Source organism: Molothrus ater, chromosome 6 (assembly GCF_012460135.2).
Source record: "Molothrus ater isolate BHLD 08-10-18 breed brown headed cowbird chromosome 6, BPBGC_Mater_1.1, whole genome shotgun sequence".
Lineage (NCBI taxonomy): Eukaryota > Metazoa > Chordata > Aves > Passeriformes > Icteridae > Molothrus > Molothrus ater.
In genome coordinates, this window is record NC_050483.2 from 23,593,992 (window position 1) to 23,607,617 (window position 13,626).

The 13,626-nt window shown below is 40.5% G+C and overlaps 1 protein-coding gene across 14 annotated transcripts in view; it reads right to left on the minus strand.

Annotated features, from left to right (window-relative positions):
- MADD (MAP kinase activating death domain) overlaps positions 1-13,626 on the minus strand; it is a 68,601-nt gene that overhangs the window by 45,427 nt on the left and 9,548 nt on the right. For all 14 annotated transcript variants that reach the window (XM_036384091.2, XM_054515214.1, XM_054515217.1 and 11 more), the window contains exons 2-7: positions 9,212-9,403; positions 6,103-6,717; positions 3,187-3,490; positions 2,695-2,826; positions 1,338-1,451; positions 599-679 (exon numbers count right to left, since the gene is read on the minus strand). In XM_036384091.2, the coding sequence (XP_036239984.1) occupies positions 599-679; positions 1,338-1,451; positions 2,695-2,826; positions 3,187-3,490; positions 6,103-6,717; positions 9,212-9,273 (1,308 nt within the window). In that variant the 5' untranslated portion in view covers positions 9,274-9,403. The remainder of the gene's footprint in view (positions 1-598; positions 680-1,337; positions 1,452-2,694; positions 2,827-3,186; positions 3,491-6,102; positions 6,718-9,211; positions 9,404-13,626) is intronic.

A 13,626-nucleotide genomic window follows, 5' to 3' on the forward strand; every position in this document is an offset into this window, starting at 1 on the left:
TTGCAAGGGGGTGAGGCAGCAGTAGGGGGAAGGTTGATCTAACAAAACTCCAGGCAATACATCACTTCCATCTGTGCTGACAGCAGGTATTGGGATATCAGAGAGGTTACACACTTTGCTCTCCTGGTCTATGAGGAAAGAGAAAGAGCAAACCTCATCACATTAGTAACACACTTTACCTTTAGATACTGCATGCAGCGTGCATAAGGAAAACAGAAATAAAGAGATAAAACCTGCTTGACACGATCAGCCAGGATGACCCAAGCTGATTAATGGCTTAGCAGGACCTGAGAGGAGAGACTGACACTTCACACACAGATCTGTGAATGGAGGGGAAACAAAGATGATCATAGCTTGATGGATCAAGTCAGAATTTAAAGCCCACATGGCAAACATAAAGGAGGAATCTGGAACTTTCTTCATCGACTGGAAACAAGTTGGCCTCAAACAACAAATAAGAAACCACCTGTTGTGTACAGGGACATTTTAGCTTTACATTCACTGACTTGCATTCTTATTCATTCTAGCAGAAGACTGGGCAACACTACATATGCTACATTCTGCTGCATCTGAGTCCTTTCCCCAAAGTGCATATTACCTGTTTCAGATGCTTTTTCAGCTCTGAAGCTTCAGGTTCTGGCAGTGCTGGCAAAGATTCTGCATTTGTGGGAACAATCACCTGGAATTAAGCACAACAACAGACTAAAAATTCCCCAGCTGTAGTCATTTCCAAAACAGAATCCCCAGAATCTCCAGCACTCCAGACACCAGGGAATAAAAGACACAAAAGTAAAATAAGAAATAAAAAACTTCACAGTCTCAGACAGACACCTGCTCTTCACTTCTTTAAGGCTGTTATTGTTTACAATATAACGAACAATGAAGGTTACAAAACCAAGACATTTGAATCAACCCATACTTTCCATCAATATGATGATGTTATTCACATTTTCCTTAAATGAGCCTTGCTCATACCCTTGTAGAAAGTGAGATACATAGCCCCACTTGAACCATGACAACCTGTGGGAAGGTTCTTAACAGATCGGGTTTCTTAAGTAGGGCTATAAGCCAGTCTGACAATTAGTCAAGAGGAAAGTTCTATCATTTGCTTGAGGATTCACCTACTATTGAGATAGCCAGGTCAATTAACTGAAAAAGGATGCCTAATGCAAAAGACATGGGGACCTTGAGACACGACAAGGAATGGAATCCTAAAGTTTAAAATGGGAGTGGCAAAGGCAGACTGAGGCCAGGCATTACTGAATTCTCAGTGGGTACACTGGTGACAGTACACAGCTCTGGAAACAAAGCCATAACTTCTTATGTGTGCCACTTACCCTATTGGTATCCAGGTCAATAAGCCATACATCATCAGGCATTTTAAAATCCAGTTTGTAAAGGAAGAAACTTGCTGGAACACCAATGATATAAGGTGTAGGGGCTAGAAGCAACTGAGAGAAAGACAGACTTTACTAAGGACAAGATCTGCATTTGATATCACCATGTTCTTCCCAAATATTTATTTATTGACTACAGTACGTTTATAGCAGGGTAAACAACACAAAATGCATTGATAAATAAGTAATTAATACCATACAAAGGAAGCATTAAAAAAAAGAAAGAAAAAGAAAAAAAAAAAAGAATAAAAGCTCCTACTCAGAAAGCCTCAGTTTTCATCTAGGAGAAAATACATTTCCATCTCCCATGTTTCATGTCCCACTGCCACCCAGAACATAATTTATATGGCTACACAGCTCTTTGCAAACAGCTTGCTGTGTCTACCATGGTCCAAAAAAAACCAAAACGTTCAGAGTAAGAGCGTAAGTTGAAAGGCAGGAAGTCATGGATGAATACAACCTCAGCTCAAACTGAGTCTGTGCCACTGTAAATAGGCACATACAAGGACTTTACCCTTATGCTCGTAGTGGTAGTTTGGTTTCAAAATAATAACATTCTAAAAAGTACAAGATAGACACATTTTTTCATATGTATGTGGAAAACTTATGGGCAAATTCAGGTTGCTTCTGATAAGGCAATAAACAGAGGAAAAAGGTTTAAATCAACTAGGCACATAGCAGCTTGAGACCAGTGGCTTGGGAGCTAATTTATTCTTTTAATCTAGAACTGTTGTCCCCTCCAAGGAGTGGCACAAGAACAAATCTACAGCATCAGTCGCAGGATAGCACTGAAGTAGTAAGATGTCTTGAATTCTATCTTTCCAAGCAGAATAATGAGCTCCTGCAAAGAACTGACTGTTGGCAAAACCCAGGCTCCCAGCTGAAGCTAAACAACATTTCATATTTCTGAGATTGCAGGCAATAGTTTCTGAACTCTGAATTATAGAGCCCTCAAGCATCCTTAAATATTACTTTGGACCCTCCTCAACAAATTTTATTACTCAGTTTAGAGGGGGAAGGGGGTAAATATCATAATAATATTGTTGATCTATGGTCATCCAGTTCATTGTGAATTACTGCTTTGAATTATTCTATTCACTGAGTGTGCTCTGAAGATATCCTATATAAATGGTGTTACCTATGATTTAAATAGTCACATTCAAGCAATGTTCTTTGCAAGGCAGACTTTGATACAATCTCTGAAAAGATGGTGAACAAAGAAAGGACTACAACTATATGAATTTTAGACATCACAGAAACATCTTTTGCGAAAGACCAATAAAGGAAAAATATGTACCTGTTCTGCAGAGGCCATGCAGGTGGGAAGCAGAGGGATCACTGGGAACATGTACTCCAGTGGGTAGATCATGGCCACAAAGGCCATCACAGACATTGAAAGTGCATTATAATCTCGGGACTGCAATACAACCTGCAACCAAAGAAACTCCCATCAGCACTGCAGCAACCATTCACATCTAATACTCCCCTCAGGTGCATACAAAGACCACAGATTTTGTGATCTCCACAGACTGAAATTCAATGGCTGTGAACTGAGTAACCCTCCACTAAACTGTCCGAAAACAAGCTTTGGGTGTTTTTTTTGAGTGGGAACAGAAGTTTTCAAAACAGGAATCTCAGAAGGAGCTATTTATTCCCCTCATCTCCACAGACAAAATTCATTCCAGGCAGTGCAGAGAGACAGCTGTTCTACACATCCAGCCTACCCTGGTTTTGAAGAGGGCAGAACTTCCTACATACTTATCAAAGATCAATGATATTCCCTTCTTACCTTGTGCTCCAGAAGGATGCAGGTCAGCACCTGCAGGCAGGCATCCACTCCCAATAACTCCAAAGGCAGATGTAATGGAAAATCCACCAAAGTGAAGCGGGATGGATCAGGAAGAGCAAAGGTCAAAGCTGGCTGCAGCTCGTGTGGCAAGACTTCCACGTCCACCCGCTTCTGCCCAGCAACAGGCATGGGGGAGCGCAGCAGCCGGTATATCCAAGCCTCAATCTCCCGCAGGTCATGAAGCAAGGCGCTGGACTTCTCTTCCACCAGCAGGGAGCCTGTGAAAATCCGCCACATTGTGTCCCTGGACACAGGGAGAACGCCAAGGTTAACACTCCAAGAACTTCACTTGACAGCCATTCTGCAAGATTCTTCCAGAGAAAGGGGAGATCCACCAAGGATTAAAAGAGACAACTAACAAACCTTTGATCACACAAAGGAATGGAAGATAGGCATTCATACTGACACAACCCACAATGTGAGGAAGAATAAATCTTTCTGTGGCAGGAATCAACACAAGGATGTCACTTCAGACTTCATTCACACGTTTAAAGGATTCACTCAGGTCCAGATCTCTGAAGAACTCTCATCACCCTCATGCTTGAAATTCAGCAGACACACAGGATACTCTCCTATCTCATCCAGAACTGTAGCACACTGACTGCAGGACTCTGCTTCTAGCAGTCTACAAACCTTTGCAAGAATAGGAATTAAACCTGAGATAATAAAAATATGCCACATCCAAGATCTCCCAGATGTTTTAGCATGATAAAATACCCTTCATCATTCTGTCCTAAATTGCAATGTATCATTCTTAAGAGCTGAATAACCCATGGGAAAATGGATCTATTTCAGCTAAATCTCAGAAAGCTGCGTAGAAAACATTTAGGTACCTTAGCAAAACAAGTAGCAAGTTCTCCACACCCTAAGATGGCAATCTGCAAACCTGCAGCTCACAGACAGGCTGGCCAAAAAGCATGTACAGCATTGCTCATGGCCTTCAGAGCTTCACAACTCAAAACTAGGTCTGACAAGGGAAGCACAGAGTCTTGTCCACTTCAGCCCTTTACCCTGTAGCACAGTGAAGGATGCAAACCTTCTGTATTTATTCTCCAAATAACTGCAGCCTGATAAATATCTTGAGTTACTGGAAAAGATCCCCTAGAAAGCTATGGGCTCAAATTGGAGGTTTTACCTTACAGTTCACAACTTTAAAAAAAATAATGAAAAGGAAAAAAGATTATAACACTGGAGGCTTCACAAAAGCAGAATAATTAGAGAAATTTGGATGGCTCAAAATAAGAGCAATTTGAGATTACACTGAGTACATGATACACCTCTCAGGAACTGTAATGCTTCTCATTCTCCACTCTTCCTTCAGCTACTTGTCATGCATAAGACATTAGGCTGCTAAGAGGTGTGCTCCACTTTTGCCAGCTGTAAGGGTTCAGTTTCACCTTTATTCTGCCACCACTTCAAAACTATTCTACTTTTCCAGGTCACCACTAGAAAATCACATGGTAATTCAAACCTGCTGCTTTACTTTTCCCAGAGATGTATGCTCAGTATTCTGTCTCTTGCTCTCCTCATCTATCACTTAATTATTCTCTTTAAGAATTATGCCCAATAAGAGCAAATTTTTCAAATACCACATGTCATTCAAACACCAAATTGAGGAAAACCATGAAATTCAGTGGGGTGTTTTTTCCTCAATAATTATCAGGCTAAACCAAGTGACAAAACAGCATTCCTTAACAGTTACTTCCATTGGGGGGAAGTTTTGCTCTGACAAAATAATTTATTCTCCATCAGTGGACTCAAGTGATAAATCTGCTAATGCAGTCATACTAGCCCAGAACAGTCTCGTAGAACTATTCCAGGGCAGTAGCCCAAGAAGTAGGCCACTGCTCTATAAATGGGACACATTTTCCATTTCATACAAAATGTAAAGAGCTTATAAAGATAAAAATTAAAATAATTATAATCCTGTCATTTTTTGCTTTTGACAAGTTAAATTTTGAGTGTACCAAGCTACTTAACTCACATTATGTACTATCTCACAGTCCTGTCTCTCAAACTGAGATAATCCCCTGCTTCTCCAGAGATTAATTTCATACTTTTTCTATTCAGTTAGCACATTGGAAAGGAAAACACCATCCTGGAACGAAGGTGTCAGGCACAGAAGCACAGATGCACATCCTTGGCTGAAATACATACAGATATTGTCCCTTCCATACTCTACAGTGCAACAGCTTCTGTTACATACTCAACACTACAACAGCAAATACGTTACGATTCCTACATTACATTAAATATACACCACGTTCCTGTCAATTTACTGTTACCAACAACCATTCCCATGTTTCCTAGACAACTACTTTGTTTTCTACCGCTCCTCCCACTCTCCTTCAAATATTGTACTTTGACCTATTTCAGCTGATCCTGCTTCTCTAGTCTTTTCTCTCCCACGCTGAAGTTCAGACTGTTTCATAAGCTTGTTAAGCACATTTTCATAATTTCCCTCCTGCCCCAAGCAGAAATTCTCTCTGTTATTTCTTGGCTGCTTCTAATTTCCCAGAGAATCAGTCCTGACATATACTGCCACAGAGCTTAAATGCCAAAGCAACAGTAGCAGCATAAGCACTCAGCTTCAGTCATCAGAAGGGTAGCGACTCCTTAGGTGCATCAAAAATTAAAATCATACCAGATTACAGAATCAGAGAGAGAAGTTTTAAAAAAATTGTCATAAAAATTTCCTTTTCCTACTGTGAACCTGGGTTAAAACAATGAAAAAGGCCAACCCTTGGCGTTTGGCTGCTTCTGCAACCACATCTGCAGCCACAATTTACTGTGCGAATAAATTGCAGCACTGAACACAAACAGTAGGAGGAAAAAAGTTCTTCCCTCTCAACATACCTCTGCACCCCACGCGGAATGCCCAACTTCTTGCCCAACAGTCTCTCACTACAGCAGTCCACAAGTCTCTTGAGGGTGTACAGACACTCACGGAAGGTGGAAAAGAAGGGATAATGGCTAAGGATGCACAGAGAAGTCAGAGTGCTGTTCCGAGAGCGATGGCTGCCTTTGGCCAGGCGCTTGCTGCGCGGGGATCGATTCACGTCAGGGGTAGACTCCGCACTGGGGGCCTGCAGCGAAGAACCGCTCTCTGAACTCTCGGTGCCCACTTCCTCCTGCGGTGCTGATGCATCCCCAGGTTTAGGGATCTTCTGTCCCTCTCGAGCTCGATGTCCCCCCGTGCCCTCTCCCTTCTCCTTGGGTACTCGCTTCTGGAAGGAGCGGTAGAAGTTGACGCAGATTCCATAGCGAGTGACCCCCGTGTCCTTGTCTGTGAGGGTGAACACGAAGGAAGTGTCATCGCGGAAGCTCATGCGCTTCTGCCGCACGCTCAGGCATCCTTCAGGCTGGCAGAAGAACACAACGTCGGGCGGGAGGGGAAAGTCTGCGTGGTCTTCCAGAGGGTAACGCCGCAGCAGCTCAGGAGTCTGAGCAACACTGTCGCTGCTGGGGTGCCTACAAAAGAAGCAAACAAAAAACCACATACATAGCTGACCAGTAATAAATATTTTTGCAAACTTCCTACTAATGTGCCAAGAGCCTGTGGACTCAGCTTCACCTTTGTTCTCTCTCTTCCCTACTGTCCATGGAAAGTAGCTTCTCAGTCACGAGCCGCAAAGCTCACTCACTAGCACAAGGCAGAAAGGTTCAGTAAAGAAGTTTAAGTCTATACAGTCATTAGCAAGGAGCCTGTTCGAATCTGATTAGGAAAAGGCCTTCCAGGAATATGCTGTTCCCAGGAGAACACCGTATTGTCCAGTTGCTCTGACTTGGATTTTCAAAATTAATTAAACTGCACAGGTCTCTGGGCAACATTTCAGTAGGAAACACATTGTCCCTTTCCAAATACACAGTCAGAGGAAAAGCTCCTAGATTTCAGCCATTATGAACAAGATGAAAAATTAAATGAGAAATCCAGTATCAATTCCTAACTGGGAAAGCAAGAATTTACAAGAACTCAGATCAACAGTGGAGGGATTTAGACCTCATCCTAAAACCACTTTCATTAAAAGTTCTAGCAACCACACAAACATATGTGTTTGATTTTCAAATTGGGATTTAAAGTGTAATTTATATAAAAACTGCATGGTAATATGCACAGCTATTTACCACTGTGACTCACTAATCTTTGGACTACAAATCACCACAGAAACGTGAAGACAGAAAGGCAAAACTGTTGTTTCCTAATTTTCCACTAGATTCTTTCAAGATATTATACCTTTGCCTATTTCAAAATACAAATGACACTTGTTTTTCTCATATAAGAGATGTGAAAAAATTCAAACAAGTAGTAATAGAATGCTCACAATTTACAAAAGAAAATCACTGGTGTAAATAGCTCTGCTGACTAACTCTTCCAAACAAAAAATATTTTATTTAAAACAAGTAAATATGCTTTCATAATAAAACTGGTAACAAGATTTATACTGCCTGTAAAGTTAGATACCGAAATACTGTATGAAAAAAAGAGAAACACTAAAATGCTTTTATACGTTAATGGACACAACTAATGCATCATCTGCTGAAAAAGAAATGTCAAATAATGCTGCTACTATTTAGAGAGTTTATTTGGCAGCAAATGGTCCAAAAAATGACATCAACAAAGTACGAGTGCATGTATCACCACTTTGTGCCTTTGCTGTAATATTAGCTACAAGGACAGAGTTTTCTCAGACATTGGGAAAGTTTAACCCAACAGTTCCAAAAAGTATTGCTGTTTGTGCACAGTGGATAACAAGATGTAATAGTAAAGGCCACATGGAGCTCCTAAGGGCTTTGTAGGAGAGGCTGTTTCAGTCAGCTCCATCTTTCATCATAGGCATTTGCCAAAGTGCCAAACAAGACAGCAGTAGCAGCCTAACCAGCACGGGCTGGCAAAAAGCAAGAGAACTGTAGGAGTCCAGAAGTGATAGTAGCAAATTTCTAAGTGAGAACATCAGACACTATAAGCTTCACTGGAGGAGGCAGCTAACATTTCTCCCTCCTCTTCCTAGCTGGTGACACACATATAGAAAATTTGGTTGTTTTTCTACAGACAGTAAGAAGTATTTAACTATTATAGCATTCAGTCCGTAAAATGCAATAATAAAATAACTATTAGTCAGGATTATGTAATTTCCTCCACTCAGCCTATTTAAATATTGCATTCAAAGTATTCTGAAAAGAAAGCAAGAGGTAAAGCAACAGGCTGATGTGCATGAACCACTGATATTTAGAAATGAAAGCAAAACAGACTTTGAGATACATCCATTACATAGAATTTGCAGAAGGCTGCTGCATAAACTTTGAATAAGGAAAAAATAACATTTATTGAGTACCTCTATGTTTGACAAACAGAACACATCAACCCTTCATTTCATATGTGCTTTAAGTAAATATGCATAACATTTTATCTATTAATAAGACTTTAAAACAAGAAGCATTCATGTCATTCCTGTGAGGATAAATAAGTATTAGAGGGAAAAACAGCCAAGTAAAGCAAGTTTCAGATTTTTTTTTAACTGAGTTTATAGACTACATTTCAAAAGCTAGAAAAGTAGTATTATTCTACTACTAGCACATTACTAGTAATAAAAGTAGTAGAAAACTTGTATTTTACTTGTCTTTAGCTTTCAGTATTTTCAATTTGTGAATCCCTCTGTCCTGATGCCAGTAGAAGCAAAGTTCAGACACAGAAAACCAGAGAGTGATAGTTAAATTAGCTTTTCTTAGTCACCCTCTGCAGACCCTTGAAAAGAAGTCTAAAGACCACAAGTTAAAAAATTCTGACTACACTAGGATCTTTCAAGAAGTGCCCTGGCTCAAGCAGGTGCTCCCCTTAGGGGAGCATTCTACACACATTTCAGACAGCACTTCCTGAGCATCAGGAAGATTTCATCAGTGGATACAAGGCTATTTATCCTCACTCTAGTGCCCAAGCAAAAGTTCTGCTGAGATTGTTTCACATTACCTGGCTCCAATGATCACAAGATAGTCAAGCAGCCGAGAGCAGATTTTCTTTTTCTGCACCATTGTGCTCGATGCCCCTCCCTATGTCATCTCAAGGAATTCCTGTTCATTGATCCAGTGGTCAGCTATCCCATCAGCCGTGATTGCTGCCTTGGGGAACAGAATCTGCTTGGAACAGTCTGCCAAGTCCAATCTATAAGCAAGAAAAGCAAGAGTGTCAAAAGCACAACCAGGAATACCCAATACATACAAGCAACTTAATGACCTTAATTATATTCCCAAAAAGCCTCCACGTTTGGTGCAGTCATGGTCATCCACAATCTCTGTCTTCAGGAGTACAAAAACACAGCCATATGCCCACAAAAGCAGAGAGATGAAAAACACACAAAAAAAGTACAAGAGTATCTCAAGAATTAATGGTTGGAGTCAATCATGTTAGAGGTCTTTTCCAAGGTAAATGATGCTACGATTCTGTTCTACGGGAGAACACAGACCAACAAAGCTGCCTACCACTGCCAAGGAGCTACTCATCACATGGTTTGTGCGTTGCTTAGGCAAATCCATAGGATCTTGAGAGTGCTTGGGAAGGGAGCTTCAACTGGCAAGACTGAAGGAAAAAAAACCACAACCTGAACTTTAGCTGTGGGATAAACAGAACCACTAACAAAGGGGTAACACCAGAAATTCAATTTGATAAAATGCATCCCACCTTCCCAAACCTGCAAATGGCTGTCAGCAGGAATGATCTCCACAATTCCCAAAGACTATGATCTCTAACACCTTTTCTGTGCAGATACAGAACTGCAGTTCTACAGAACTGCAGTTTACAATAGCAAAAGTGCATCTTGTAAAGCACACTGAATTTTTCACTTACTTCATTCAGTTCCATTTATCTTGTTTAACTTCACTCCTTACTCCTGATACCCATGCCTCCTGCAGCAAATTTCTCTGAGTACTTTATGATAGAAAGATCTTCTTGGTAAAATTGAGATTATACTGCAGCATTACTACTTGTCAATAATTATGCTTAATAGATATCCAGAAAATAATTCTTTCCAATCCCACCATTCCTAGTTCACAGAATTCAGGAAAGAACAGGGAGAAAAAAAAAGTTTTAAAAAGGAATACAGTTCCACACTACAGTGTTCCCTACAGTGTTTGAGACCAACCTGAAAACAGAAACTTCCTGAAATTGAAAGGTCTCAGAAATTTAAAAAATCAGAGATGCTCAGAGTATTCTAGAAGTCTATTAAGTATTCCAATGGATTTTTAAATAAGAGTTATTTTACATTAAAAACTTAATTGATTGCTTTCGGGGACATATTCAGAATAAGGTTTCCATTTCAGTTCATGTTTACATCCTAAGGCAGGATGTAAACATATCACATACACAGCAGGGAAATTTTATTCATTAGCCCTGCAAACAGCAGTAAGAACACAAAAACATTACAACAGTAAGAACAAAAAAAGCACATATGTAATTTATAAAAAAGGAAAATCATACTAGTCAGTAGGTACTATTAAAGGAGTAATAAACTGAAAGAAACTTAAAGCCTCACACATAAAAATCCCACACTTCGTGAAACTGTGCCACGTTTTTAGTAGATCTTCAACTACAGCTACTGTAAAGTCCTAAGTAACAGCAGTATGAATTATCTTCTCTGAGCAGCAATATTGTTGTAAATTATCTTCTCTGAACAACAGAGAAAATACAGACACAGGAAGTAAAGTTTCTGTTTCTAGATTTTAATGACATTATTGAAAACATTGTAGATTCTGTCCTGGAAAAGCTCTTGATCCTTGATATTCTGCAAATATCTTGGCACAGAAAAACTTAAGAGGAACAAGATGAAGTTGGGATATCAAGTGGTCCTTTTTGTCTCCATTTTGAAGAACTACTTGATCCGTTTTCTTTCCAAATGGCTTTCCCCAGAACTCTTTAAAGAACAAACTGCTCAGTCAGACAGGGGCATACCTAGAAGTACAACTTCGAGGAAATTCTGCTACTTAGTGGTAACCAAAGATGTTTTTCCTCAAAAACAGAGGCTACCCAACCCCTCAGTGAAGGTGGAGAAAATACACTGCATTTGTCTTATGACTGCAATTCCCTACACATGTGTCCCACAGCTCTGCAAAGAAGTTAGCAAGATATGCATTATGAAGGTCTTAGAAATCATGAAATTTCAAGAATATCTGAGCAGACAAGTACAAGGAATATATGCAGGGCTTACAATATCCCTGAAATGGTTGAAGCTACAACCCACTGACATCAAACACTGAAGTTTCTGTCCATTTTTTTTAAAAAAGACCTGAGCACTTTCCAATTTCTGCTTTCTATTTAAACACAAGTACCAGGGAGATGAGACCGATGCAGATGTGCCAGGGCTTCCAGAGCCACCTTTATTGATTTACTATATTTAACAACACAACAGTTACAGTCAGGCATAAGAGGACAAAGGCTTTTTTGGGAATATGATTTATTGCTGGATTGGAGCAAGAGGTAGAAGAATTAGAACCAAGTGTAGGTTTTTTGCCTTCCTCTATTCAATCTCTGGCTTCTTCAGAGATCTAGCAATGGCTGATGACACCACTTAGAAGAGTATTGCGCCAGCATCTGTTGGAACTCGTCTTCCTACTCCTGCTTGGAACCAGACACCACAGATGATGATCTGTATAAGGCAACACAAACAGGCATCCCAGTCCTGCCTCCCCCTCCCTATCTGGCAAAAGCTTTCTTTCAGGCCAGTATCGTTCCGTTCCCTGTGCTGGCAGAAGAGTTTGTGCAGCTACAGGGCAAAACAGACTGTGGAACTGATACAGACTGAACCTAACAGCCTCCCTTCTTCTCCCTCCCTGTTTTTGTTTTTACAAGGTTTTTTTTTTTTACTTCGTTCACCAAGTGACCCCACAAATGCTTGTGCAGGCACAAAGAAAAGGTAGGAGAAAGCAGTTAAGGGAATCTGGAAGACTTGACTGAACACAGGTGATCACAGAACCACAGACAGCACCTCTACAGGCAATACAGAGGTAAAGTAGTTTCTTTCTAAGAGATTTCCTATCATGCTTCCAATCATCCTCCTAGACTTTAGAGACTAAGTACATTAGGACAGAAATAGATCAAACAACCAAGATATACTTCATTATTTCCTCTTTTATGTTGGAATTTGGACATGAACCAAGAAATTATCTTGACTCTAAGATGGTTGATATGTCAAAACCTCTTCTCTCTCTCAAACTGCTTTAACTTTACATTGCTTTCTCTGAAAAGGTCTTGTGCAGTGTCTTTTCTCTTTGCAAACATATTGGAAGCAGCCTTTGGAAGGCTGAATCCTCAAGCAGCACTTGAGAAGAGACTTCCTATTATTTCATCTCTAGAAAAGAAGAAAAACAGAGAAGGGAAGGCCCACCACAGAAAAATACTGCACCAACAGATCATGTCTCAGACAACACCAAAATTGAAATAAGCACTTATATGGATGGTGAACGGGTTGGTGAGAACTAACACTACCCACCCACTGTAGCAGCTGTCAGCAATACTCACGAGTAAAAGCTGGCACTGTAGCCTAGGCACAAAGACAAAAAACAAGAACCAGCACAAAACCACAGCTTACCAGTAACCATGACATGAAAAAAGTGTTCAAAAAAACAAACACTTCTATTATTGGCATTACTCTGCATTTAAAAATTCCCCAAACACCCACATTTTAGGTTGCAGCACAACTTCTTAGAGGAAAATCTGCATGGTATTCTGCAATTTAAAGTCCTCCCAGAAATAAAAGCCTATATAAACAAACACACACACTCATGAAAAGCACCACAGCACACAATGGATAGGGCAGCATGAAAGAACCACAGCAGACTTTCTACCAATTTAGAGTCATCTAAACTGTGTCAGAGCCATGCCCTGGCTGTGTCAGAGCCATGCCCTGCATTAGTCCCAAGTTGAGTTGGGACTAATGAGTTGTGCAATTATCCTATTTCATCTATCCCTTGGAGCCCCCAATGTTTGTTAGGAGTCTTCTCATTAGAGACACAAATCTAGAGGAACAAAGCAATTCAGTCTAAGAATAACTTTGATACAACAAAGTGTTAACTAGTGTCACTGTATGGGGTCTGGCTGAGATGGAGGTCATTTTCCCCTCAGCAGCCCTCCCAGTGATATGCTGTGTACTGGTAACTGGAAAGATGCTGACAACACATCTGTGTTTTGGCTATGGCTGAGCAGTGCTGGCACAGCATCAAGGCTGCCTCTCCAATATCTTACCCCCAGCAGTGCTGGGGAGTATGCAAAGTCTTGGGAGGGGACATAGCCAGGACTGCTGACCCCAACTGACCAGAAGGATATCCCATATCACATCTGCTCAGGAAAAACCTAAGAGAGAGGAGAAGGGTAGAGAATCCATTATTTAAAACATT